Here is a 27,897-nt window from a genome sequence, read left to right on the forward strand (position 1 = left end):
TTTAAGTTCTGAAGTGTTTGATCGGCAGTGTATGTTTTGATTTTCTGTATCCACAGTTGTGTACTAAAAAGAAATCTTCAGTCTTTTTATGTTACACATTTTGACATAAACACAATTACATTTTGAGTCTGTCACAAAGTTTTGTGTGTTACTTTTTCGTGTGTGCTTTGCCACTGTCTTACAAAACAAATATGCCAAGCTCCATTTAGGCTCTTTATTTCTGACAATGTGAACAAACCTCTTCATTTGTAGTTAAAAGGTTTCACTCAAAGCTCTTAGCCGTTGCAAAAGTAGCCACCATTTCCATTTGCCACCGGCAGTAACTGAAATTTATAGCCTCCTGATAGAGAATCAGAAGAAGAGGAAGAGAACTACGGCACACACATCCATATTAGACTGTAATGGCAACCAGATGAAATTGTTGATAGAGTACTAAACAAATCTAAATAGCCTAACACTTGGCTCGTTCTGACAAAGGCATTATCTGACTCCAGTTTACCAACTTCAGAGCTAAACAAAATGACGTTTAGTCCTATTTGCTCTTCTATTTCTCCTTCCAGCTATTTCTAACTGCCGTATGTTTCCTTTCTAAAGTGTGGCGCCTGTCGAAAACATTTTAATTCAGTTTAAGCAGGTGGTGTGTGCCTAGGTGAATGCAAAACACTAATTAGAAAATGCACTGACAGTTAGAGCCCGACTGATATATTGGCCAACATCAGCTATTTGCCAATATTTGGCGTCAACATTTAAAATGGCTAATAAATGAAAATTTTAAAAGTAACTAAGAGATGGAAGAAACACTCTTCAACCATGTTATGAGTGTTGCATAGTTTGTCTAGTAAAGGGAACTCTGCAACTTCCTTGGCTGCTGCACTTGTTTGGAACACCACAAACAGAATAACCAGCTGATTTGATAAATGTCGGGCAGGGCGTAAACAAGTGAGCCATAACCCGTTCTGACTAAAGCTAGATTATTTTTAAACTGCATTGTCATATTAATTTAGTAATGTCTCATAATAGCTACATGTGACAAATTCTTGGAAAATCTGTTTATGTTTTGTGTTTCTGAAAGAAAAAAATATTGGTATCAGTATCATCAGTATCGGACTTAATAACCCTGTATCGGTTGGGCTCTGCTGACATTGTATTCACTCACACATTTTATATATTCACAGTGGTATGCATCTGTCTGCTTCTATCTTCCCACCTTTTTAAGTTGAGGGAATTAAAGTTGAAGGGGAAGAAGCAGAAATGTGTGTTGGCAAAGTTCTCTTTGATTTGTTGAGCTATGGAGCGCTCCTCTTTTATTTAATCTCTCTTTTCCTTAGAAACCTCCTCAGTCTCTGCAAGGGGGTTTAAACAGCGCCAGTATGTGTGTCTTAACATAAGATGAAAGGTCCAAGACCGGGTAATCAAATTTAGGATCATGTAATTGAACATGACAAAGGGCATCGGACGGGGAGCCGTTCCCTCACTTGACAACTTTCACACACTCAAGCAAACACACGAAAACGCCAGTGTCTTGATTTTTAGCATACTTTACCAGGTCACCATTAGTCAATAAATGACATGCTAACTTCATGTTCTTTTCGCCCATCTGGCCTGCCGATTCTTCTTCCCCACGGTGTGTTTTATATGAAACACACTGTAGCTTCAAAGCTGTGTTACTGCCCGTTTAGCCGTAATTTGCTATTATGCATGGCATTCAAGAGCATGCTGGAGCACAAAAGGAACCACATGTGGTATACTTCAAGCACCCAAAGCTATATATTACATATGTTACATGCTGTACACAAGTTTGTTCCTGAGAGCATGTGCTTGTGTGCAGAGAGGCCTCTTCAATACATCGGCTGTAACAGGAGAAAAGAGGTTTAAAGGCGTGAAGAAAAAAGCATAAGATTATTCATTTCCCTTCTCCTGTGGAAAAAAAAGCTTCTGTACCACAAACACACTGTCATATATATGTATGCACATGTGCCGAGTTTGTTTTTTTCTTTCTTTCTTTTTTTTAAAGTATACTGTAATATGTTGGTCATAAAAATGGAAAAAGTCAAGAGGAACAGATTCAAAAGTGGAAGTCAAAGTTTGCACTGGTTGCTTTTTCCTTGTTGAAGGAAACTTGTTTATAAAAAGGTTTGACGTAAAATGGATTTCTGCAAATGAGAAAACAACATCAGGGCTAAGTAACTATCTGAAGGTGCTGTCAAAGGCTTTCTCTGTCTTTACCCTCTTCCTTTCATCTTTCTCTCATCCCTCACTCCTCCTCCTACCTTCCCACTCTCATTAGTGACGGTTGTGAGAGTGGAGAACAAAGCCCAGGCCGGCCAATCGATCACCGAGGAGCACTATCAATCGACTTGTGGAACACAGGTCTCCTCCATCTACCCAACAATTGATGGGTCAAAGATTGATGAGGAAGATTGTTGTGTGTCTGTCTGTGTTTGTGTGTTAATGCAGCCAAGTATGCCTTTATTGGAGCTACATGTAGATTACAGACAGTTTAATGTCATCGTGTTTGTCAGCTGTGCATTTGAATTTGTCAGCATAGTCAGGCAATATCAAAGGAACAACACTTGTAAGGTATGCTGTGAGTGTGTGAATGTGTGTTTACGTATATGCATCAAGCACAAATCCTCTGTGGTTTAACAAAGCCCCCAGAAACTGCGAGATATTTGTTTATTGGTGGTTACTCTTTACCTTGGCATTTTGTTTCTGCCCTGGCAGCAGTAAACATACACACAAGCAAAATTAAATCATACACTGGCATGGAGTCACACTTTACTCTGGCACGGTGTCATTGCCTTTCAGTGCTGTGAGTCATGCCAGTACTGTAATGGATGAATCCTGCTGCAATCTGACCAAGCATGGGTGTATGCGAGATTTGTGTGTATGCGTGTATATTGTCAAGGTGTTGTGTAAACACTGGAATTATGTGTCACAGCTGGCCATATGACGTGCCCTGGTTTCATTTCAAATCTTGTCTCTGTGGGAAGAAGATGCTGTCACATTTGCATGAGAAAGGTTGTCAGACTAACACATTTTCTTGTTTCTCTCCCTCCTCCTCCTCCTCCTCCTCCTCCCCCACCTCCTCCTCTCTCCTCCCCTTCTCTGTCGACAGCTCTGATAGCTATAGGGCAGTACAGCAGTACCATTGAGACTGTTGATGCCGGCTGGTGTAAAGACATCACGGACCAGGGTGCCACACAGATTGCTCAGAGCAGCAAGTCCCTTCGCTACCTGGGCCTCATGAGATGTGACAAGGTAACGAACTCCACCCATAATGTCTCTTGCTTAGACCTCAGGCACACAGGCCTAAATGTCAATCGGGGGACCATCTGGCAACTAATAGCTCAGTTAGTTACCATTAGTTGTATCATTACTTTCTTAAAAAAATTTCTTCTGGAAATAACTATTTGTTACCAATATTACATATTAAAGTTGTAATAATTTAAGTCCCGTGCAAAAGCAGTTTGAACATTACCATAAAGCAGTCCTGCTCAATGATCTTCTACAATGCTTAGTTAGACTAATACATGCTGACATTTTAGGGGTTAGTTAAGCTTGTGGTTTATGCCCAACATGAATGCACATAAACAGTCACAGAGATCCAATCAAATGCATACCCATGAATGCGCAAAAGCTGCAGGTTAGGGCAGTTGGCCAATTTCAAAGTGTCTGAATGTGCAACCTGTGCCCAGTCTGTCTGTGTGATACATGTTTGAGTCAGATGGTTGGGTGATAACAGAAGTAAAATGACATGATGACCTCTTTCACGCCTACTTTGAGATGCCTCTGGATGTGAGGGGCAGTATTTTCAAAGTCACCCTTATGCTCACATCTGGCCTCTTACACGTCCAATTCATAACCCGATGGAAGTACATGTAGTTTTACTGCCATGGTAACAACTCCACCCACGTCTCCAATTGGTTCTGTGGAGCTTCTGCTACACAGATGCATCCACTTAGTGTGGATGACATGAGTGGGATGAGGGCAGGCAAGGAAGGGAAAGTGAAAAGCAGGCTTAACCTAGAAACTATGGTCTGTACTGATATTGTGGAACCTGGTAGCTTGTTCTGTAGCAGAGTGCACAACACAGGCCATAATCCCAATGCTGGTGGGCTTCAATATAGTAAATATAGAAGTATGTTTTAATGAGCTTTTCATTTCACATTTTACAGTATTCATTTTGGTTTTAGGTGGCGCACATTTAAAAGCCCCTGCTGTGCTTTTGAGAAGTGCAAGGAGAAGTTGGCAGGGAGAAAAACGAGGGAGGAGAGATTTTGAGTTATAGTCACGGCTGTTCACCGGCCTGGAAACTCATCATTTTTATTTCGTCATTATAAAATCAGTGATATCTGTGTGTCATGGCCTCAAGCTTGACCCTATGGATTTCTATGATAAAAATGAACACACTGAGATCATTAAGTGAGACAAGAACACCAGTGTATCATATTTATCTATTTAGACTGTAATAAAATGACAATATATGAGCATCTGACAGTGACCCTGTATGTAAGGTCTCAGTGATGAAACAGTGTACTCAATTCACATTATTGCAGGCATGAAGGTGCATCTATCATATTTATCTATAAGTAATAAAGACTAACTGCATTACATAGCAGGTGATCACTTAGATTCCATTTTCATCTGGTTCACTACTGCCTCACTGACTCAGTGACCCACCAATCAATAGCTACAGCCATGCTAATAAAAAAATGTGCTCTGGAATGACCTACATCTTTACTGGAAAAACATTTTTTTTTCTTCGTTTCTCTCCACCATATGCGTCCATGCCTTGCCCATTCGGTGAACAATTTCAACCACCATTCCTTATTTATCTGCCCAGTTCTCTTTTCACATGTGATATTTATACTCATGATTTAGCCTGAAGGTTGAAAAGATAACTAATTACTCTCCCTCCGCTTCGGAGGGGGAATTTGGAGATGACAAAGCTAAAAAAAGGCAGTAATTGATGCTATTAGAGTTGTAATGGAGTGTGAATCGAACAGAGAGAAGAGTTTGACAGTTTCCAAGGTCAAGTACCTTGCCAGCTCTTAATCACGGAATGAATTCACTGCATGCTTACTCCCTCCACACATTCTCTGTTTGCCTTTTTTCACATCTATGCTTTTGACTAGCCAAATGATTCTGGAGTACTTGTTAAAACTGGTCAGATTTGTGAGGGAAGAAGACCACAGGCCTGTACTATGAAGGAAGATTTCTTCTTATCCTGGTTACTTCAGGGTTAACCCTGGGTTTTCTGTACTACGAAGGTGGTTCTCTTCTTGCCGGGGTATATTTCCTTGGTAACATGCTGCAACCCTAACCTACTCCGGAGCAGGTTAATGGCAGAGTTGTGAGTTTTTACCGGCTTTCCTTCGTTGCTTCATATCAGCTAGACTTTATTGATATAGCAGCTCTTCTCCAGTCTTACTGATCAACGCACTTAAACCACACACTTTTAATGCTACAGGCTTTTCCTCTCACACACTCACACTCTGCTGCTTTGTCTGCAGCTGCAGTGTTGCTTTCAGTCTGTTTTACATATGTAACATCTTCATAATTTTTCCCCTTCCTTTGAAAAATCAGCCAGGCTGTTGCAATTAAACGTATCAATAATTTTGATTGCTCATAACAAAAAGTTATCCTGGGTATGTTAAACTGGCTTTGCTGCACAGGCCTCTGCCCAAGACAACTACCTTATTTGATGTTGTTGTCTGTCTTCATTTATGTGTGGCAACAAAAGGAGATAAGGTCAGGTTTCATGAGTAGAGAGAGGAATGGAGGTCGTACAAAATTTGCTCAGAGAGGAAAAAGAAATGTGTTGTTACTGAGGTTGGAGTGAAAATGAGAGCTATAAAGTGAACGAAAGAAATAAAAAGTTGAGAAGCCAGCAGACCAGGGGAATTGTGGTTATCTTAAAGTCACAACACCACAGGGTGACCGTACTCTGCACCCACCCCACCTCCTACTTTCATCCCTTTCTTCCCTTCATTCCCTGAAACCTTCTGTCCACTCGGCTCTGATCTCAGTGCTCTTTGGTCTAAATTGGTACTTCAGTTTTATTTTCTGACATTTAATGTCCAAATCACAAACAGTAAGGAATTATTATTTTTTTTTTATCAAGGTTACTTTGAGTGGGTCATCACTGACTACTGATGTGACATGAACATGTGAGTTTTTGCCTATCAGTGCTTTGACCACAACAGTGCTTCAGTCCCCTTTGCTAAAATGTATGCACTGATTCTAAGTTCATTGACCTCAGCTTGGCATAAAATTGTAGTTTTTGTAATATTTGTTGAAACTGCGCCTCCTAAATAAATCAAATCAATATTTTTGAAGTACTTTGCAAATTTGTGTTACTGTAGGCAGTGCTTTCATTATGTTCATGATTTTTTTCTGGCATGCATTTGACATTTCAGCCCCTAGCAATGTTGTATCACGCTTTATTTGTGTATCACAGCAGTAAAATCCTAAGGCATGTCCAATTCAATCTTGGGGCAAACTAATCTAATCTCTGCCCTTAATGCACTTTTGGCAAAACGTAGAAGCTGGGGGATAACTCTCAATCCCACTAGGTTTGAACATAATGAAAGTCTTGTGCAAATTACTTAAGTTGGAATTTCTCCCAGCCACAGCGTCTCTTCTTTATATTAACAAATCCATTTGAATTTTTTTCCTCATGCCTCATTTTATTTAAATCTTCATTGTTTAATATAAGATGTAAGGCATAGCTATGCTTTCCCCACTTTCTTAAGCGTATTGTTGACAGCGTGAATGACCAGCGTACAAGGTCAGCAGTACTTCTTCAGGGAAAAACATGCTTTTGTGTTCAGTGACTATTCAAGAATAGTATTGAAGATTACATTCAAAAACATGAAGGGCAACACTACATCATTAAATGCTACTCAACTAAATATAAGTATGATCTTGTTGTTGAACCACAAGGTTTTTTTTTTTGCTTTTTGGGGGTTTTCTTTTCAAGATTTCCTTACAAAAGCAGCCACAGATCCATCTAATATGAAGATGGCTGTTTACACTGTCTCGTTGTTAATTGTCAAAGCTCCATATACTGTGATTTGTTTTTCCTTATTGGCACTCTTTACATCTAGTGGTTTGTTGATCTAATTGTTTGATGTTATCCTGTAGTAATGGTAGACAGGTTTTTCATCAAATATTTTCCACCTGGCAGTTATTTGCAAAGTAATATTGCGCTTTTCTACACTTTATACAACATGCCTCATTCACCCATTCATACAAGCACTTCTTTCTATGCCTAAGTGCTTTCTATCTACCATTCACACACCATTCATACTCCAACAGTTGCATTGGAGCACTTTGGGGTTCAGTATCTTGCCCATGGTTACTTAGGCATGCAGACTGGAGCAGCTAGGGACTGAACTGCCAACCTTCCGATTAGTAGGTGACCTCCTCTACCTCCTGAGCTAAAGCCACCCCAAGTCCTGCCCCCTTTCCAAACCAGTCTCAAGTATGGATTACTAGATGGTACAGCATAAAAAAAAACAAAAAAACAACAGAAGGTCAGGTTAAGACCCAGTCACATAGCTCTAAAGACCAGTTGGCAACCTCGTCAACCACAGGTCACTAGGGAAAAATGTATATTCCCTGACTGGTTGGCATGTGGTTGCTATAGGTTGGTGGCATTTGCTGTGAAACTGGTTACTAAAGCCCCATTCATGCATGCCTAGAGGCCAGTCAATGACCCCCTGGCAACCATTGGTTGCAAGGAAAAAGTGTGTATTCCATAACCAGTTGGCAAGTGGCTGCTGGCAGTTGCTAGGTGAAATTGTCACAGAGAGGTATATGGTGGTGCACTGGAAACCTCCTTGCAATTGCTTTGATCGCCCATAGTTTGCATGGAAAACAACAACTTGTCTTGACTTACCAAGTGCTCGACACACTGTAGTGAAAATGTAAAACAATGCATTGCAAACTGGAGACAGAAACCGTTCACCTTCAAAGTAAAAGTCTTGATGTACACACCTGAGGAACAATTCTAATATTTACAAATCAACCAGCTACTGCATAAGCCAGCAGACTGTAGCATTTCAAGAGTCCCTAGCCTGAAATTATCTTGGTTTGCATACAAACCAGGAATGTTCTCAGTGCAAAAAATAAATTGCTGCATATGCTTACACAGAGCAGTCTGCTAATGTTATTAATTACTTCTATTGCTGGTGCTGTGTTTACAGTGTTATGGCCATATTGCAAATATTCAAAAGTTAATGTTTCTCTTACTTGGACTGCATTCGTTTTTGCTCAGGGAGTGCGTTTTGTGGAAATTTACTCCAAATAATATCCATTTGTTGAAAAAAGTGCTTAACATTAGACGTGTCCACTTCTTAGGCTGATCGTCATTAGGGTTTGTTTAAACCTGTCCATCTTCCTTTCAGGTAGGTTCTATAATCTACATTAAACTATGTAAACTAAACATGATTTTAGTCTTCTGCCCCCACAGTGCTTTCACACTAACTGATGGAGTTAGGTTTTGGAGTGGGTCCTTGTCAGTCTTATACAAATGCAATCTTGTGTTAACCTTGACACACGGTACGGGCAAACCAGTCAGCTCAGTGCCTCAGCAGCACGGCACAGCCTGTGTAAATTTGTTTGGAATTGTCAAAATGCTGAGAATTTTAATGTAACAGCCTCCCTGAATGTCACCGGATTTGGAAAGTGTAGAATTCATTTAAGAACTGTTAACAGGATCCAGCTGGCTGTCCTCATGTGGAGCGGTGTGAAGGATCGATTTCCTTCGTCACAGTTTATACAAACGTGCTTCTGTACTGTATACATTTTAAAACAGGGGAGTTTGAATTGTGTCTACTGCTATTTGGGGTGATACGAGGAATTTGTGATTCTTTTTTTTTTTTTATCTCTTCAAACACAGACTTAGCACCGGCACAGATGTGAGGAAAGTCTGTTTGAGTGTCAGAATATTTTCTTACTTAGTTTTGACCTTCAGTAGCTGAACCATATACAGTTTGTATTTTTCCTACTGACATTTTACCCCTTCTGTCGTTCCTCACATCTGTCTGAAGGATTTCCTTTGTGTCTCAGTGTGTTTATACACGCTTGAATGCAACGTATCTGTGTGTAACAGTGTGTGTTCTCTGAGAGGAATTCATGTTATTTGCTGTTAACACAGCTCATAATGGAGCATTGAAATCAGAACCCCTAGGCTTGGGCAAATGGCGTGCTTCGCCTGCCTCAAATGATTACACCCCTCTGCCTTCAGGGCAAAATGACCCCATTCTGATGAGGGGAAAGAATGCGATTGATCCAGATTTGCCCCAAAATAATCAAATCAATTCATTTTGTCCTCTTTCTGCTATGACTGTGTTGGTCTTTTGAAGTAATCAGAATCAGGGAAAAAGTGCCTTAATCTTCTAAAAAAAATGTTGCCTTTTTCCTGCATGTGTCTCAGAAAAGACCAGCTCCTCAAGATGAATTCTTTGCAGTTCCAAAGATGAACACAATGTGACATCATGTTTTAATCCAGGCTTTGATTGTGGTTTCTCTGGCATGTGACAGAGTTTTCAACTAAAATGATTGCAATATGATAAAAACGTGTTGTTCATCGCACTGGGCAGATGCAGAGTCACAATCACACATTATCGTGATAAACTAACATAATTCACTAACTACATACACTCATAGGTCACTTTATTAAGTACATGTTGCTAGTACCAGGTGGAAATCTCCCATGAATTCACTGTCATTTTTCAAGAAAACAGTTTGAGATGATTTGAGTTTTGTGACGTGGTGTGTTATCCTGCTGGAAGTGGCCCTTAACAGATGGGTACACTGTGGTCATAAAGGGTTGGACTTGGTCAACATCAATATTCAGGTAGCCTGTGGTGGTTAAACTTGGTATTAAGGAGCCCAAAGTGTGCCAAGAAAATATCCCACACACATTACACCACCACCAAAAGCCCAAACCTTCAGTGCAAGGCAGGATGGATCAGTGTTTTCATGTTGTTTACACCAATTTCTGACAGCACCATCTGAGTGTGGCAGCCGAAATTGAGACTTATCAGACCAGGGAATGTTTTTTTGTCTAATCTCGTTGAGCCCGTGTGAATTGCATCCTCAGTTTCCTGTTCTTAGCTGATAGGAGTTGCACCCAGTGTGGTCTCCTGCTGCTGTAGCCAGTCTGCTTCAAGGTTCCACATGTTGTGCGTTCAGAGATGCTCTTCTGCAAACCTTTGATGTAACAAGTTGTCATTTCTGTTACTTTTGCCTTCTTCTCCTGACCTCTGGCATCAACAAAAACATTTTCACCTGGAGAGCTGCCACTCACTGGATAGATTTTCTTTTTCAGACCAGTAGATCTGGAAAATCCCAGTAGATCAGCAGTTTCTGAAATACTCCGTCCAGTCCGTCTGGCACTAACAGCTATGCCTCGTTCAAAGTTGCTTAAATCACCGTTCTTTCTCATTCCGATGCTCAGTTTAAAGTTCAGCAGGTTCAGTTGCTGGTATATGATAGTCTGATTAAATTTTTTGCATTAATGAGCAGTTGAACAGGTGTACCTAATGAAATTGGCTGGTGAGTGTGTGTACTGTAACATTTCTTGTTTTTTTCTTTGTTTTTGTCTTTTGTTTTTTTTACTTTTTCTTGATAACCGTAAAAAAAGTTTCCAATCACACGGGGCAGAGCAATAAGTTCTACTGATCTGTGCAAAGCCTCGTACTGTACAGCGCGCTCTTATCTTGACACTGTTTTTATATCTGTTCTGTATGTTTTAAGTTGCTTTTTTTTCCTGTAATGGGCCCTCCTGGCCAGTGAGTTCAATTTTATGCCTTCTTTCTTTCTGTGTATCTCACTTTTGGGGATTTTGATCTTATTCAGCCTCAGTGGAATGTTTTCTTTAGAAACATTTTCACAGCTTGTTCCCTTTTTTTTTTTTTTTTTTAACTCTCATCTTTTTTCTCCTTTTGTCCCCTCCCTCTCCTTCCCATGTACTTTGTCTCCTTCCTCCTCTCTTATCCCCTCATCTAGTTCACTTCCCCCTTTTTCCCCTTCTCCTTTTTCACTAGTTCTTCCCCTTCTTTCTTCCCCAGCTACATTTCCACTACTTCATTAGAGTGAAAACAAATGGGCAGTCAAGGTTGTGAAGCCGAGAGAGAAGCAAACTCATGCAGTCAGCATGAAGCTGGAGTAGGAAAATAATGACACTGACTGCTACTGGCCTCTTCAGGGACAGCTGGTGAAGAAAGTTAGAGTTATCATAGTAATAATGAGAAGAGGGGAGGAGAAGATAAAGTAAAATGAGGGTTGGCCTTGTGGATAAAAGGATGAAAAAACATTTCACAAATTACGGAAACCAAGAGAAAATAATAGGAATATTAGATAAAATGAAACAATCAAGTGTGTACTGGGTATTCCCTTTACAAATTGCCCCACCAAAAAGTGTTTTGTGTAAGCAGTTTTGAAGTGTGCTTCCATTACCTGAACTGAGGTGGAGCGGTGTTTGGGGAACACGTATGAACACTGCTGCACCCCTAGATAGAGCAACCAGACAGACCTTGTTAAAAGAACAGACATCCCAATCAATATGGTCGTTCCACTGGTGCATCCAGCTGCCAGGGACTATACACTGATAGGCACGGCACAGCAATTTGCAGACATAAACAAGGGCCTAATTGTTCAGGGCCTGGAGGTTTGGAGTGAAGAAAACAAAGATGAAGTATGGTGAAGAGTTAGGAGGCATTTTAACTCTCGTTTAGGAAATGAGAGTTTGGGAGTTCAGTAAAACTTTCTTTGATGAGTGTTGTTATTGTGAACAGCGGGGATCCTTAGTTTAAAGGTTTCTAATGCGAAAGGGAATTAGGAGAAAGCCACTGTGTGCACACTATCAAGTGCAAGATAGGGAGGTTCTCTGGTTCCTATTTTCAAGGCTTTGGTCAGGCTTGAATGTTCAAAGTCGAGAAAGTAGTTTGAAAGAGTCATTTGCCATTTGTGATTTTCAGTGTAATCTTGGAGTCTCATCCTGCACAGAAGAGCTGTATTGATTGGCGGTCTTAACTGAAGCCGCCTCCTGATCATCCCTTCATCTTGTTTCTAAAGGGCAGGAGCAAGGGACAGTGAAGGAGAGAGGGTGAAATAAAGTGAGACACTGACAGAGTTCACTGACTATCTCAAGGGAATTTCAGAATTGCCCTTCAACAAAAATCGAGCAGAAATACACACGTAAACCTGACCCCACCTGGCACAAATACACACATGCACTTCTTTGTCTTCTCCCCCACCTCGTCCTTACTTTATTTTTACCCCATTCCCATCTTTTTTGTCTCTTTATTTCCCCTCCTTTTTGCCGCCTCCTCTGAGTAAGGACAGTCAAGGTTGTTTGAATTTTGGATGCCATGGACATCTTTTTTCATTCAGTTAGTTCATTCAAGTGACCCCCTTGTCTGTCTTCCCTCTTTGTCTTCTCGCCCTCTGCTTCCTTCCTCATCCAGTGCTGTTTACTCACCACAGCTGAGGTCAACATAATCTCATGGAGTCATGGGCAGACAGTAGACAACACTCAGTTTGCCCTGGATACTCGGACTTGCCAAACATGATAGGTGTTTTGGCAATAACTAGCAATATTTCCCCCGCCCTTGTCTCATCGAGGCAGAGACTGTGATATGTAATATGTATCCAGGCAAGTTTGAGGAGGTGGGGTGGCTGTGGCTCAGGAGGTAGAGTAGGCCATCTACCAATTGGAAAGTTAATCCCCACTTCTGTAGTCAGAGTATCTTTGGGCAAGATACTGAACCCTGAGTTGCCCACAGTGCATCCACTGGAATGTGACTGTGTGAATGTCAGGTTAGGCATAGAAAAAAAGCGTTTGTATGAACATCTGTGTGAATGGGTGAATGAGGCTTGAAGCAAGAAAGCACTTTGAGTGATCAAATAGAGTAGAAAAGCTTTTACTAAATTTTAGGTGGACTGATTAACTGTGACAGAATTATTAGTGAGTGGGAAAAAAAATGGGCGCCTCCTGGGTGAGGTGTTCTGGGCATGTTCGACTGGGAGGAGGCCCTGACGTAGACCTAGGACATGCTGGAGAGATTATACCTCTCGGCTGACCTGGGAACGCCTCAATGTTCCCTTGAATGAGCTGGAGGAGGTGGCTGGGGAGAGGGAGGTCTCGGCTTCTCTGTTTAGACTGCTGTGCCTGCGACCCGACCTCAGATAAGTGGAAGGAAGGAAGGAAGGAAGGAAGGAAGGAAGGAAGGAAGGAAGGAAGGAAAAACACCCAGTGAATAGTTTTGTGGGAATAGTTCAACCAGTATTACAGTTCCTGTGACCTATGACGGCTCAGTTAACAATAAAGGTAAAATAACTATTTTAAACAAGAGCTAAAAATCTGAAAACAAAGATATAGATTTAAATCATCAGGAATTGCTTATGCTGACAGAGAATGACAGAGAATGTCCACTCTTTTGGCGTCAGATGAAATCACTGAGTTTTGGTCACTGCCTTTTGACTTTGGCCAGTTTTAATCTGCTGTCTGTGCTCTTTAAAGAGTCGCTATGAATTTTGTATTATGGTTTTCTTCGAAAGGACAGGGTCAAGGTGTCCTTGAAATTTATTTATTTATTTATTCTAAGTAACAAGGGAGTCATGCAAGGCAAAATAATTAAACAAGGTAGCTCTGTTGTGATTGTCTTTAAGGAATTCTGTGTGTGTTTGACCTCCAATATGCCACACTGGAATTTGTGTTTTGTGTGTGTTTGTGAGTACCCAATTAGCCTGCTTGTGATTTTAGAAACCAAAAAGAAATCTTAGCCTGTCCAACAGGTAAACAGAAAATTATACTGTATTTCCAGTGCTGAAAATATATGTAGTATTTTGTTTTTAGAGCACCATACAAGAAGTATTAGAATAAAAAAGAATAAATGGTTTTAATCATGTTACAGAAACATTAAATCCAACACTAGGGTTTATCTGTCTGTGTTAGGGGTTTCCAAACCTTTGGGGGTGAAGCATCCCTAACAGTGCCATTTATACTTGCAGATATCATTTTAACCGTTTGTAATCGACAACTCTCGTGCTAAATACTTGTAAACCTTTGCGATGTGATTTTTCACAATAAATTTCTTTGGGCCCAAAGAAAACGTGTTTTTAGGCGATAATATATTTTTGGAATTGAACATCATTTTGAGCAGAGAGTATAGCACTGTAGATTTCAGAATTCATCCTGCTGCTTCTGTCAGCAGTCACATCACTGAGTTTAACCAGTGGTTTGCGCCCTGTTGTAAACTCTCTGTATTTACATTTGTGAAGGCATCACTTGATTGTAAGCTGTGACAATGCCATACTTACCTCCTCAAGGGTGTTCTTGACTTAGCTCGGTGCTGGCGCAACAGACACAGTATGCTTCTTTTGTTGTCATAAAGGGAACCGTCATTCATATACAGTTTTTAATATTGAATGACTTTTTTATAATTAACAGTAGTATTTTGTGGACTCTTTGGCTATAGGTTACAGCCTCCACTTTTAGAGTCACTGCTCTGTTACCAAAGCACCTCCAAATGTAATTAGCTTTATTTTAGTTTGTCTTAATAAATTTAACTGTGATGGTGTTGTAACACATATTCTTTCCTGAGATTAACTAATATATTGTGAAAAGCCGTTTGAGCTGTGGTATGTTTTCCTCCAGTCTGCAGAGATAAGAAGGGCGGTGTGGAAAGAAAGATTGGCCTGAGCCTTTTACACATTCCTTTAGTTACCTTTGTCACGCGTGATGGAGTGTAGGGTTTACAAATCTGGCCTCCAGAACCTCTTTCTCTGACCCTGTTCAGCAGAGCCCCCATTCTTCTTTGTGTGTGCGTGTGTGAGTGTTTGCACTGACACCCTGCTTTTCAGTTCTGCTGCTGTCTGATATTGTGCAGGGATGAGGAGGACCAGACCTTAGTTGTCGCAAGCAGTGCCTGACCTGGTTTTTAAAAGCATATTCAGAGCCATGCACTGCAGGTTTGTGCAAGGGTTGCTTGGCTTTCTGAGACAAAATCAAAATGTTTGAGCTCAATCCTTCCTTGGTCAGAAGTAGTCTATTCCTTAAGCTTCAAAGACAATGCGTCAATAGTTCATTTAGAAATACTGAATCCTTCAGAATAAGTTTATGGGGACCTCTTTTCTATCTTTCCGTGCATTCCTCTCTCTAGCCTTCCTGTCCTTATCAGAGAAGGTGAGCTATTGTTCAGTTGTCCAGTTACTCGTTTAGAAACTTTACAACGTGGGGCTTTTCCTCTGAGCAGTTTAGAGAAAGCTATAAATCTGGCCTGTTTAAATCCAGACTCATTTAAGCTGTGTTTTACTAAGACCTGATGCACTGCATTCTTCTGCAGCTTAAACAGGCTTTTTAAATATTTACCCCAAATGTATTTACTGGTTGACTGATACACTGTCTACATGGGAGTAGACAGGGAACAGGGGGTGTTTGTCTCTCTTTATGGGCCAGGAACTAGCAATGGCTGCCACATGGCCAAAGAATATGGGAGGAGATGAGAAAAAGAACCCTGCAGACCTGTGCTGAATTTATTGAAAACACAAAGGGAATAAAATAGTGGGGCCATTATTGGGGGAAAAAAACATTTTTGTAATATAAAAAGGACTGTGGAACATATCTTTTCTCTAAAATCTCCCCTCCACATTCATTTAAATTATTGTTCAATATCAACAGTCAGTGTTCTATTTCTTTCTCAGGGTCATGTTGCTACAAACAAAACAGCGCTCTGTGGATTACTCTGTTTATTTCATTTCCCTTTCCTGATTGCTAGAACCACGAAGAGTGTCTTCTCACCATGACGGTCTAATATGATATGCATCTTCATGTTTGTGTATCTGATTATCGATTTACAACCCCATTCTTCTTTTTCCATCTGAGAACGTGAACTGCTGCAGCATAAGTCATCTTTACGACGTATTTTACTATGCTGTTTGCCAAGAGAGGGCCCAGCGTTTGCGGTAAATGCATATTTTACGTGGTGATAGAGTGCATTTTGCATCAGAGGATTAGTTTAAAAAAAAAAAAAAAAAAAAAAGGGTTCACAGGAAGAGAGCACATAAGAGCACTCCGAGACAGAGCAGAGGTCAGCTTGAGAACTCGCTGTCACTTACATTCAGCCATCTCATGTAAAAGCAGATGAGCAGTTGTCAGTGTGTGCTTGCAGATTCAACCCCGCGACGTAATCTCATTTACTGCACAGCGTGTTCACGTAAAAGGCGCTCTTTGCTGAACAACATATCAGGCATACATCTTTTTGTTTTTCCCCTCATCTCCCTCACCCTCTTGTAAACCCTGACAGCAGCACATTTCCCATCAGGGTGAATTACACTGTACTTAGATCTAGAGGGCAGCATCTTTGAAGTTAAAATGGGGGAAAATATCATAAGTATAGGCTTTGCTCCAGATAGCTGTGGCTGCTCTCCCAGATGCTTCTCAAAGATTAGAATCATCAGTGAATAGCGATCTGCTCTATCATATGGCTCTCCTACAGACTTGGCAGCAGGTTAGACGGAGGGGTTGTACAGTACAGTACAGTACAGTACAATATAGTGGATCAGGACCGCATGGGGTAAAAAAAAAAGAGAAGAAAATCCCTCAATCCCCCATGTCTCAGTGTCTGATAGCATTTTAAGCTTATGTTACCAAGCAACCAAATATCATTAAGCACTGTATTATCCAGTCAGGGAAGAAGCAGCTGAATGGCTAGTTTGAATACACCTGTAACCAGAGGACTCCCATCTCTAGCAACCAGTTACCTACAGCATATGGTCTGACCTTCATGTCAAACTTCAGCTTTGAGCTGCAAATATCAAGCAGGTGTGGTGATGTCATCACATCTCGTTTCACATAACTCGCTGTGAGTTATGCGAAAGTAAAAGGGCACACTACATTGTTCAAGTTGGAAAGAGGAGCAGACACGAACTCTGGGAATTTTCTACGAGTGGGTTTCTTTAGAGAAAGCTGTCATTTTTAGGCATGGAAATCTTACAGTAACTCTTGCTGCCAGGCTGCTGCAGCGGAAGAAAGTTAAGAGCTGCTGCGATGTATGAACGTCTATGTCAGTGGAGTTTTTGGTCCGCAGCATGGTCTCCAACCTGCAAATTAATAGAATAAATCTCAAACCGGGTAAAAGGAATTTCTGGGCTGCATTATAACAACATAAATGTGTTGAACAGCAGAATATATTTTTTCTTTTGGCCAAAGTAAAATATTTGAATTGCAGTTTTTTCCCCCCTTTTGCCCTTTTGTATTTGATATTTTTTTTCAGTTTTGAAAAATAACTAACACCAAAAGAAAATAACAATTCTTTTTTTTTTTTCCCCCCATACATACAATTTTATGAAAAAAAAAAAAATAGAAACACAGGTCAGGACAGTAGTGAGTGCTTTCATGATTTCCATCAAAGCAATCTTGTTGAAGCTCAAACATTTAGCATTGCCACAACTAACAATTAGGAAATGATTCAGCATTTTGATTGGGAGCCGTGTTGTGTGTGCCATGTTTGCTGAGCGAGTGGAGCTGCACTAAATTAGCAATGAATGTTAATGAATGTTATGGCCTCCCATCAGCGTGACAGGTCTATTCTTTAGATCTGTTTTAATTGTAATTAAACCCTGATTAACGAGTTAGGGAATGTTTCATTCTCTTTTCAAGAATATAGCATAATATGTTATGACGGCAATCAGGGGGTTGTCATTTTATCTGTTAATGAGGCTCAGCCATATGTCATAACAAACTTAACTTCTCTCTCTCTCACATTAGATCTTTTAAACCTTTGTTCCATCTCTTGCTTTCTCTCTCATTACCCGTAATTTCGCTTTGTCCACCTAATAAAGGCACTGAATGACTCTACATCTGATTAAAACAAGGAAACAAATATATTTTATCCAAAATTATAGTTAAGCCTATATTTATATTTTGGAGCCAATTGCAAAATTTGTTTAAAAGTATCCAGGACATGACAGTTGAGTCAATCTCAAAAATAAACTGCACTTAAGACAAGCAGAGTCCAGCTTTGAATCTCATTTATTACAATAGTCTCACAGCCAATTAGTAACCTGCAGGTTGCTGGTTTGAGTCCTTGTTCAGATGCTTTGAGATGATTTGTACATGATGCCTGACAAAAATAAACATAAGAAACAATGTTGCTACACTAAAATTAAGAATACTAATTTGGTTTAATCAATTTGCAGCAGCAGTGTGATGGTTTCTACAGGCTCTCTATAACACACACACACACACACACACACACACACACACACACACACACACACGCACACACACACACACACACACACACACACACACACACACACACACACACACACACACACACACACAGGCATAATGTTACCAAAACCTCAGAATAAATAATGTACAGCATTTTTTTTGTGTCTGTTCAAACAGTGATCAAGTCCTGTTATAATTAATACATTACAGTTGCATTAAAACCAAGATGATAGTTTTGATAGTGGTATATAGATAAGGTTAATATGTACTTAAATACATTTTAATATATAATGTCTCACGCTCTAGATTACATGTAAATTTAAGGGGAAATAAAATGCTTATGGTCAGATTGACATTAATAATTTAGGCCAGGAATTTGCACCACTTCAATTCAGTTTTTATTTATATAGCACCAAATCACAACAGTCACCTCAAGGTTTGTATGGTAAAGACCCTACAATAATTACAGAGAAAACCCAACAGTCAGAACGACCCCCTATGAGCAAGCACTTAACGACAGTGACCTGTTGGGGCTGAAGGGAGAGAGACAGGACAAAAGAAATGCTATGGAAGAGAGCCAGAGATTAATAATAATTAATGATTAAATGCGTAGTGGTGTATAAACAGAGTGAAAAGACACAAATGGATGGATTTCTTAATAAAAGACAAGGCAAACCGGTCTTTGGTGGAGGCCATATGAAGAGTGATTCAGACGACCCTTGTGAGAACAGTTTACCCTTCCTGGGATCGGGTTAGCAGGGCCCCACGTTAAAGCCAGGCCTGGGGAGGGTGCTCGAGTGCCTGAGGGGCATGGCCTGGCACAGCCTGAAGAAGAGACATAGGCCCACCCTCCTGTAGACCCACCACCCGCAGGAGGTGCCGTAGGGGTCGGATGCAGCATGTGTCGGGTGATGACCAAGGGCAGAGGCTCTGGTGGACTGATCCTGGCTATCAAGGCTAGTGATTGAGACATGGAACGTCGCCTGTCTGGTGGGGAAGAAGCCTGAGCTAGTGTGTGAGATTGAGAGATACTTGCTAGATATAAGCGGGCTCACTTCAACCCACGGCCTTGGCTCTGAAACCAGTCTCCTGGAGAGGGACTCTGTTCCATTCTGGAGTTGCCCTCAGTGAGAGGCAGTGGGTTGGGGTAGGTATCCTTGTATCCCCTCAGCTTGCTGGCTGTACATTGGAGTTTTACCGGTGGACGAAAGGGTTGTTTCCCTGCAGTTTAAAGCCAGCGAACAGACCCTGACTGTCCTTTGCACTTATTCACTGAACTACAGTTTAGAATACCCAACCTTTTTGGAGTTGCTGGGCAGGATGCCTGAGGGTGCTTCATTCATGTGGGCGACAGCAGCGATACCTGGAGGGGCACGATTTGGAGGAACAGCCTGCCTGATCTGAACCCGAGTGGTGATCTGTTATGTAAAACTTTATAGGGAAACAGACAAGCTTGTCTGAACCTGAGCTTTCAGTGTCTGCTATGGCTATATTGGTGCTCCAGTCAGAACACAGACTGATATACAGAGCTTTATAAGCTTGCAGCTTATAAACACTGAATAAGGTGTAGAGTGAGGTCAAACTTTAAAATGAAAATCTTTATATTCAAGCATTGAGCAAAATTATTAAAATACTTAACACATAACCCATAAACACAAGCGAAATAAAAACTACAGCTATTCAGACACGCTCAGACAGTCTGTCTAGGGTTTTTAACTGACCCAGTCTCTGGCTGGCATTTCAGCATTTTACTCTTTTATTCTGTCTCCCACCTTTCCTGTGACTTCTCTAACGTTATGTATAGAGAAGCGGGTAGACATTGCTTGCGTTGCAGAAATAGAAAGAGAGAAGGGCAGACTGCATGCATGCATTTGTGTATGTCCACTTTGACACGCAGACACCCTCTGTGACTCACGCCTGATGTGGTCATCATTTTACTCAAAGCAGGCCAAAATGACATTTAGCTCACCAGGATACGTCCCAGGTGCTCTCGATTGCCAGCCTGCCACTGAAAATGCTCAATTGGAGCATATTTCCATGCTGTTAGGCTGTTCATTTAACACAGTCCTTCCAAAAAATACTCAGGAATATTATAAAGAACAATTTAATACCATAACATTCATCTAAAGGAACTTCCACACGCACAGCAACTGCTTCTCTCTCAGTGCAGTTAGAAATGATGCAGATTTCACAGAAATAATGACTGTTTTCACAGATCAAAACATGCCAGTAATTATCTTATAATTATCCTTAAATTACACATCTTAGCTTAACCAAAGGATGGGGAGAAAGCATCACGACGCATCTCACCAGCAGTGTGTGTGTGATTGTGTCACAAGCTGCAGGACCATGTGCATGTGCTTCAATTGTTGCTCTGAGTTCATAGTTGGACACCTCTGCAGCAGAAACACACCTGTCGATTTCTTCTGACCTCTGTGTGTTTGTACCTCTGATCGCATTAAGAGGCTGTACAGCAGGAGACTTTGGAAGCAGGCTGTAGACCATTTGCACGTCACTCTCATTCCTGCTTTCTTTGGTGCCTTTTCTATTTGCTGAAAAAAAAAAACCCAAAAATATTTTCAATTACTTTTGGTTGTTTTGGGTGGGCTGATCAATCATCTGCCAATAGCTAAAACTGGCCTATTCTCACAAAACCATAAGTACCTACTAGCTATAGCAGCTTGTGCCAGAATCTCACCATCGTTAAGCAAGTTTTCAACTGAATGGAAAGCAACTTTTTAACCAAACCTCAAGAAAAGCTGCAAAACAAAATGCATTGAAATTTTAATTTCCATTCACTTCTTTTGTTGGCCACATTCAACTATATCTTTTAGTTAGATGCTATTAAATCACTGCAGAAAAGGATGTATTTAAAAGCCTTCCAGGAACATCAAAGTGAAGTCAGGACTATGTTCCGGTACAACAGATGGTATGACCTCTGCAGAGCCCTGATCAGAACATATGTATTCAGTCTGGGATTATACAAAGAAGCAACTGAAGCATTATGCATCCACAGAAGAAGTGTGCTTAAAAATGCAAGTGTAACTAGGAGAATTGGTGTTGTTTATTTGGAAAGGGTTATTTCCGCTCTGATTTTATTCTTACGAATTCAAAATGTGCATAAAAAACAGGTGGCCTGAAACAAATCCAAAAGCATACCATAAAAGGCCTTTTGAGGGTTACTTATGGCCCAGCCAGTGAATCTTGATATACAGCCAGTGAAACATTGAGATATTTAGACATCTGCAGGAACTCTTTGATTGCTATATCCCCTTTCATGCCTAGATGTATAGTCACCAGCCCCACTTCACTTGTTCGCTTTTATCGTTTTCAGTACTTGAGGATATGTGATGATTTGCGCAGCAATTGAAATATAATGTCTTTATAATAATGTGAGTTCTTTAAAGCAATATCCTGAGACGATGTTTTATTAAAGACTAAGCTTTACTAAAGTATCACTGATCACAACGGTGAATGTGGTACTGGAAGTCTCCCATTTCCGTGTTTGCCTGCTGATTTAAAGTGTTTTTCCAGAGTTTGAGAGTTATTTAAAATGATAAAGTCTTCTGAATTTTGTTTATTATTTTTCTCTTCAACACTGGGTGGAAAGAGAGAACTGAGGCTAGATATTTTTTGGCATTTACTTCTGGAATTCTCCTCTGAGGAATTAAAAATGCTTCTTGAACCTGCGCTTATGATTTTATTGTATTATTCTTGTATCACTTCTTTCTTAAAAGACTTTGGGTGTTGGCATCAAGCACCTTAACTTCAGCTCACTCTTTTATCCTTGGCAGTCAAATGGAAGAATAACAGGGTGTTGTTGCCTCTTAGTCTTATTGGATTTGCTTCTTCTGTGCAGTTTCCATCTTCCTTCTGTGAACCAAGAGACTATGGTGGTCTCCTGGCTCATGCAAACATATGTGCCTCTCTGATTCTGCTGAATTAGAGAGAAAAATAAATTAATTCTGTCTGCCTTGCATTTGTCTTTCCATTTGTTTTGTCACTATAAATTGCTGATTTCCACTACTTAAGAAGTTTGCATCCAGTGAAGGAAAAGAAGGAATAATGACACCCAGAAGAGATAAACCAAGCAAGGGCCAGGGAACTCTGACGATTCAAGACGTTTCGTCCAGAAAGCATTTTTTGGCCGTTGAGCTCAGGAAAACTGAAACATTTTTTTGTCACTGCTTTGGCAACATCAGATGACTGTGTCCTCAACATATGTGTAAGTGTTTATACATCATTTCCCCTGGAAAGTGTCACGCTCAAGGGTGGGCGGGGGTTGGTTCTGGGTGGGTTGCGGTTAACCCCCTCAAGGTCTCTAGGGTTACTGTGCCTCTGTTCTTTGTCAGATTCTCAGGCTTTCTCACTCTTGGCTCTAAGTGGCCTGACAGTGTTAGACTGGCAGAAGAGTGCTGGAGTAGCTATTAGCTGCGTGTCTTTCTAGTCCTCTGAGAACATGAGGGCCTCATTAGCCTGGTGATCTCAGCTGTCCTCTGGTGCTTCACCTATCACCACAGTCCAACTGTATGTGCATATGAGCATGTACACGGCATGCTCCTACAGAATCGCCTGTCATTCATAGAAGGCCAGTAAACAATTTGTGCAGGGCACTAAGAGGCCGAGCAGTGTCTCTGCTAATCTTAAAAAAGGCCATCAACCATATTTTTAATTTGCTCAATTTAATAGTTAATTGTACCAAACCAGTTTTTCTGATACATTTATAGACTTGTAAGCTTTTATTTTAATATATATATCCAGAAGTTCCTGGAAATCTATTCTGATATGGAGTGAATGATTGCACAAATCCTGACATCCCCAGTCTATTAACATAAAGCTGGACAATAGTCATAATTTGTCTTATTATTAATTAATATTATACATTTATTTAATGACTATAAGCTATGAATTGCTACAACCCCCCCCCCCCCCCCCCCCCCCCCCAAAAAAAAAAACAAAAAAAAAAAACAGATTTAACCAAAAATTGAAGCCACCAATTGGCTCTGTACCAGTATCCTTTATTGGAAGGTTAAAATTCTTTTTTCTCTGTCCTGGTGTTTAAAGTGATAATCAGTTGCTAATGAAGGGCCCAGATTGTGCCCACACAATTACACCACCATGCCTGGTAGCCTGAACCATTGATACAGGTCAGGATAGATCCATGCTTTTGTGTTTTTTGTGCCACAGTTCCACATGTTGTGCATTTAAAGACGCTGTTCTGCATACTTTGGTTGTACCGAGTTTTTTTGGCCTTCTATCAGCTTGAAGCAGTCTGGCCATCCACCTCTGACCTCAAATAGGCATTTTTACCCAGAGAACTAACACTCTAGATATTACCTAGATACTTACTCTTTTTTTTTTTTTTGGCTCAGCAAAGAAATACTATCTGAGGAAATGGATTTTCCGAAGATATCCATTTGATGTGACTTGATTTGCCTGAAGCCTGTGACCATATACTTTTAGACAGAAGAATGTCTGTTGATTTTGTATCCTCCATCACTTCCACTGAAAATATATTATAAATTGATTTCATGGGAAGAATAAAAGAGATTATTGCTGCAAGCAAAAGCTAGCCTACATACAGTGTCCTGTTTTGTGACTCACTAATAAAAGCGGGAACCTGTCATTAAAGAAGGCAAAGTGCCTGTGGGGTGTATGCCCTTGGTAACATTTAGAAATGGAGAAGAAGGAAAAAATCACAGTGCTTTACACTTAATTTACCCAAAGTTTATATCGTATTACAATACAGAAGCACAGAGTGAGATTAAAGGAACATCTCTCTTGAGTTTTCTGTGCTAATCATAATCAGCGGATTACTAATATTAACAATTGGTGTCAAGAAATGCTGCACCCATCCTACTACGGTGTCAAAGAAATATAAACCAATATAAAAATGATATTGAACCAACATAAACTACCAGCCAAATAGACATAACTCAGATACTGACTGTGTGGTGCTGGAGCATATGCTGGCTCAGAATTTTGAAATACCCGTGATCAAACTGGTTGACAAAGAAAGCGTGAAGTTAGCTTATTTTACCTCATTTACTAATGTTTTAAAAGTACTTATGTTCAAATGTAAAATTGATCTATAGATCATTATGTTAAAAGTGTGTGTCTTTGTGTGTGTGCTTTTGCAGGTCAACGAGGAGACTGTGGAGAGGCTGGTGGTCCAGTACCCCCACATTGTGTTCAGCACAGTAATGCAGGACTGCAAGAGAACCCTGGAGAGAGCTTATCAAATGGGCTGGAGTCCCAACACATCGAACACTTCGTAGCTACTGCTGGATCGTACAGACACGCTCAACAAACACAAACAAACACACACAAAAGCACATAAAACGCAGTGCTATACAAAGGCCCTTTTTGTATACAGATACAATATGTGCAGCTCAGTCATGTTTGCTTCTCACTGACTGTTCAAACATGCATGCGAACATGTAGCTACACACTCACAGACACAAAATTCCAGTCCTACTGTTTTATTTGAAGTAAATCTATTATTTTAGTATGAGATTTTATAATTAAGTCAGACGATGTAGTGATATCTGCTCTAGGTAAAGGTAAGGGGTATTATGCCTCATACCTTTTAATTTCTTTGTATCATCTTGGGGTGATTAGAGGTAAAGTTGCAAGACTAGGGGGTTTGCCTGGTCTTGAATAAAAAGATTAAAAAAAAAAAAAAGTTTAATTAAAAAAAGATGTTCAGCAACCATCGGACCAGAATTACTTTAATGCAAATAAGTTTTTAAAAAAAAAAGGAAAGAAAAAATTGTTTCTCCAGCCAGAACCAGCGGTCTACAGCACTGCACCTGCATCACCCCATCGAGGTGTTTACTGCTGCAAGAGGAACCATCTTACTGCTTCAGTGCAGAAGACAACTGAATCACCAGGGCTTCAGACCTCACTCGAGGTTATTTGTTCAGTTTGTCCACTTGAAACATTTTTTCATTCTTGGATGTTCGGTACAGTATTAAAAGCATTTGCGGACTTGTGACTTACATACCTGTGAGATTGCCGGCAAGGTTTCGATGTGAAGGACAGAGCTCTTTGCTGTGACTCAATATGCACATTTTGCTCTCATAGAGGAAAAAAAAAGATTCAGTCCGGGGGGGTAGTCACAACTCCGGAAAATTCATGGCAAGAAGAAGGCATTGAAATGTGCATGTTTACAGTGAGATCGTGACCTCATTGTCTGAGCAGGATATGGAGCATTTGTAACGTGAAGACGAAATTGACATCCATTTTACGTGGAATCGAGTCTGCTCTTTTTCCATGCATGGATTTATCATTGACTGAGCATCATCTGGAGAATGAAATTTAATAGTGGTTTGAAATAGCAGTTGCCTTTACCCAAAAATCATGGGTCATATTATCAAAATATTAACCACAGTCACCGTGATGACAATTAAGAGAAAGTGTTAAGCCTTAAGTGGTTAATAATTGCCATCCAATTAGCAAGGTATACTCTATATTTTGTAGGGAAAAAAAAAGCCAACATATTAAATGTTGTAACTGAGAAATTTTGTTTTTAGTTTGTTTGGTTTTTTTTTTTGTTTTTGGGGTGCTCATTTTGAGTTTGGCATCAGTTAAAAGCAAACAAATTAAGATCTGGGCTACAGATGCTTACAAAGCACGCTTCTGGCTTGTTAGTGCATAGTTAAACAATCAGAATTCTCTGATCGTACGGGGGGGGGGGTGCATTAGTACACATGGCATGGTGCTTGCACCCCTCTGAAGTTGCTTTAAATCCTAAATATATGCAAGTTTTGGAGCAACATGTGCCAACCGTGCAGAATGCCTTGCTTATTTCAGCAAGACAATGCCAAACTGTTTTCTGCGTATATTGCAACAGCATGGCTTCGTAGTCAGTCTGCCTGCTGACTGCTCTGTCTGCAGGCCTGGTCTGCCAGTTCGGCATAAAATTCAAAGTTGTAATATATTTATCAATAAACAACATAATTTCTCAAGTTCAACATTTGATATAATGTCTCAGTTCTATTTTAAAGATTAGCATCCCAATTTTTTTGGAAGTGTATTTGATTTCATATATACATATATACATATATATATATAAATAAATACTGTGTGGGATTTACTTAGCCTAATATTGGTTTTGAGCATATACTTGTAACATTTTCTATGTAGCAATGAGCAGTTTATCATTCTTAGTTCTGTAGGGTATAAAGGAAAAAAAAAAATCTGGCTTGGGCCTAACACCAGAGTGAGTAGAAGTTGCAGGGTAAGAATCGATCATTTTCATCTATTCTTTAGAAATTCATTGATGTATATTTAAAAATGCAAATATTTTTCTATGGTGTGAACCAGCTCTGGTCTCAGCCTCCATGTCACTCAGATATGAACAATAGGTTACTGAGGTTAGGATTTAGAGTTCAACTGTAAACTTCCAGCAGCACATAGAGAGTTCAGACAATTAAAAACACATTCATTTTTATCATTGTCAGGATCTGTAGACTTTAACCAAGAGACTCCCTTGGTCTGTTTCTGTTCTGTTTCTGTTCTTTTGTAATCCCCATATGCACTTCCTTCTCTGCTAGATGTTGACACACTTGATTTCTGATTTGTTAAGGCAACCGTAAATGACTGGATTTACATAAAAATGAATAAAACACTATGACTTCAAGCTTTTTTTTCCTCATTTCTTTCTTTATGTCTGGCGTAGAGTCAGGAGAGGGATATTCAGAACGACAGTGGAACACTTTTCTGCTCATTTTACAACATCTGTGGACCACTTAAACATTTTTTCCATCAAGATTTCCAGACTTTTTATTATATGAGTTGCATATCAACAAAGAGGGCATACTATTTATAATGCTAGAATTGGGAAATTTAACACAGACTGCATTCTGAGGTAAAATGCAAATAGGGATACCAGCATGTTTTTCTTTGCAACCAAAGGCCTTGGAATGTATGAGTATGACATACCAAAGCCTCTGTATTTTTAGAAATAAAGATGTTTTCAACCTAACCAATGCATTGATAATTTCTTTTCTACTGACCAGCATAACACAATAATCAGCCCGCATTTCCATTAGGATGCACTTTCAAGGTCGGAGCATTTCACAGACGTTTCACATCTGAGACAAAGTGAGGAGACATCAGCTTGCTGCTCAGCAAGACAGCAAAGGCCTCACAGAGCTAAAAAGATGTCACTCAATATGTCCCCCTTTTTCAAGGGCCTGTTAGACTGTTCACTGTGGCTGCGTTTCGTGCTTGGTGATCAAACATAGGAGATGGCATCAACAGGATACAAAGGTTGGTTCTTCCTAGATGGATTATTTGTGTTGTCAACAAAATTTGTGTCGACTTGAGGCTCGGTTCACTTGGTTCTCAGCTTACAGAGCTTTCAAAATCTGAATAAACACATAGGGAGCTGTTTTATCAGGTTTATTTTACCTTCTTTCCCATAGGGTGGTGCGAATACAGTGCTGTGCAAAAGTCTTGAGTCACCACTTTATTTCTTGAGCTTTCTGAAGGTCTTTCAAATTTTTTTATTTGGACATTGGCTGCTTTTTCACTCTTTAGGTCCAGCCCTTGTTCAATTTCGGATCATTTTTTTGTTTTGTTTTTTTCTTTGTATTTTTTGTTGTTGTTGTTAGTTAAGCAGCTTAACACTCACCTAT

General features: G+C 40.1%; 1 protein-coding gene across 1 annotated transcript in view; it reads left to right on the top strand.

Moving 5' to 3' along the window:
• The window catches only part of fbxl17 (F-box and leucine-rich repeat protein 17), a 240,512-nt gene extending 213,324 nt beyond the window's left edge, over positions 1–27,188 (top strand). Inside the window, exons 10-11 of the mRNA XM_030738451.1 lie at positions 3,119–3,261; positions 24,394–27,188. Of these exons, the coding sequence (XP_030594311.1) occupies positions 3,119–3,261; positions 24,394–24,531 (281 nt within the window). The 3' untranslated portion in view covers positions 24,532–27,188. The remainder of the gene's footprint in view (positions 1–3,118; positions 3,262–24,393) is intronic.
• The last annotated feature ends 709 nt before the right edge of the window (positions 27,189–27,897 follow it).

Source organism: Archocentrus centrarchus, chromosome 9 (assembly GCF_007364275.1).
Source record: "Archocentrus centrarchus isolate MPI-CPG fArcCen1 chromosome 9, fArcCen1, whole genome shotgun sequence".
NCBI classification, from domain to species: Eukaryota; Metazoa; Chordata; class Actinopteri; order Cichliformes; family Cichlidae; genus Archocentrus; species Archocentrus centrarchus.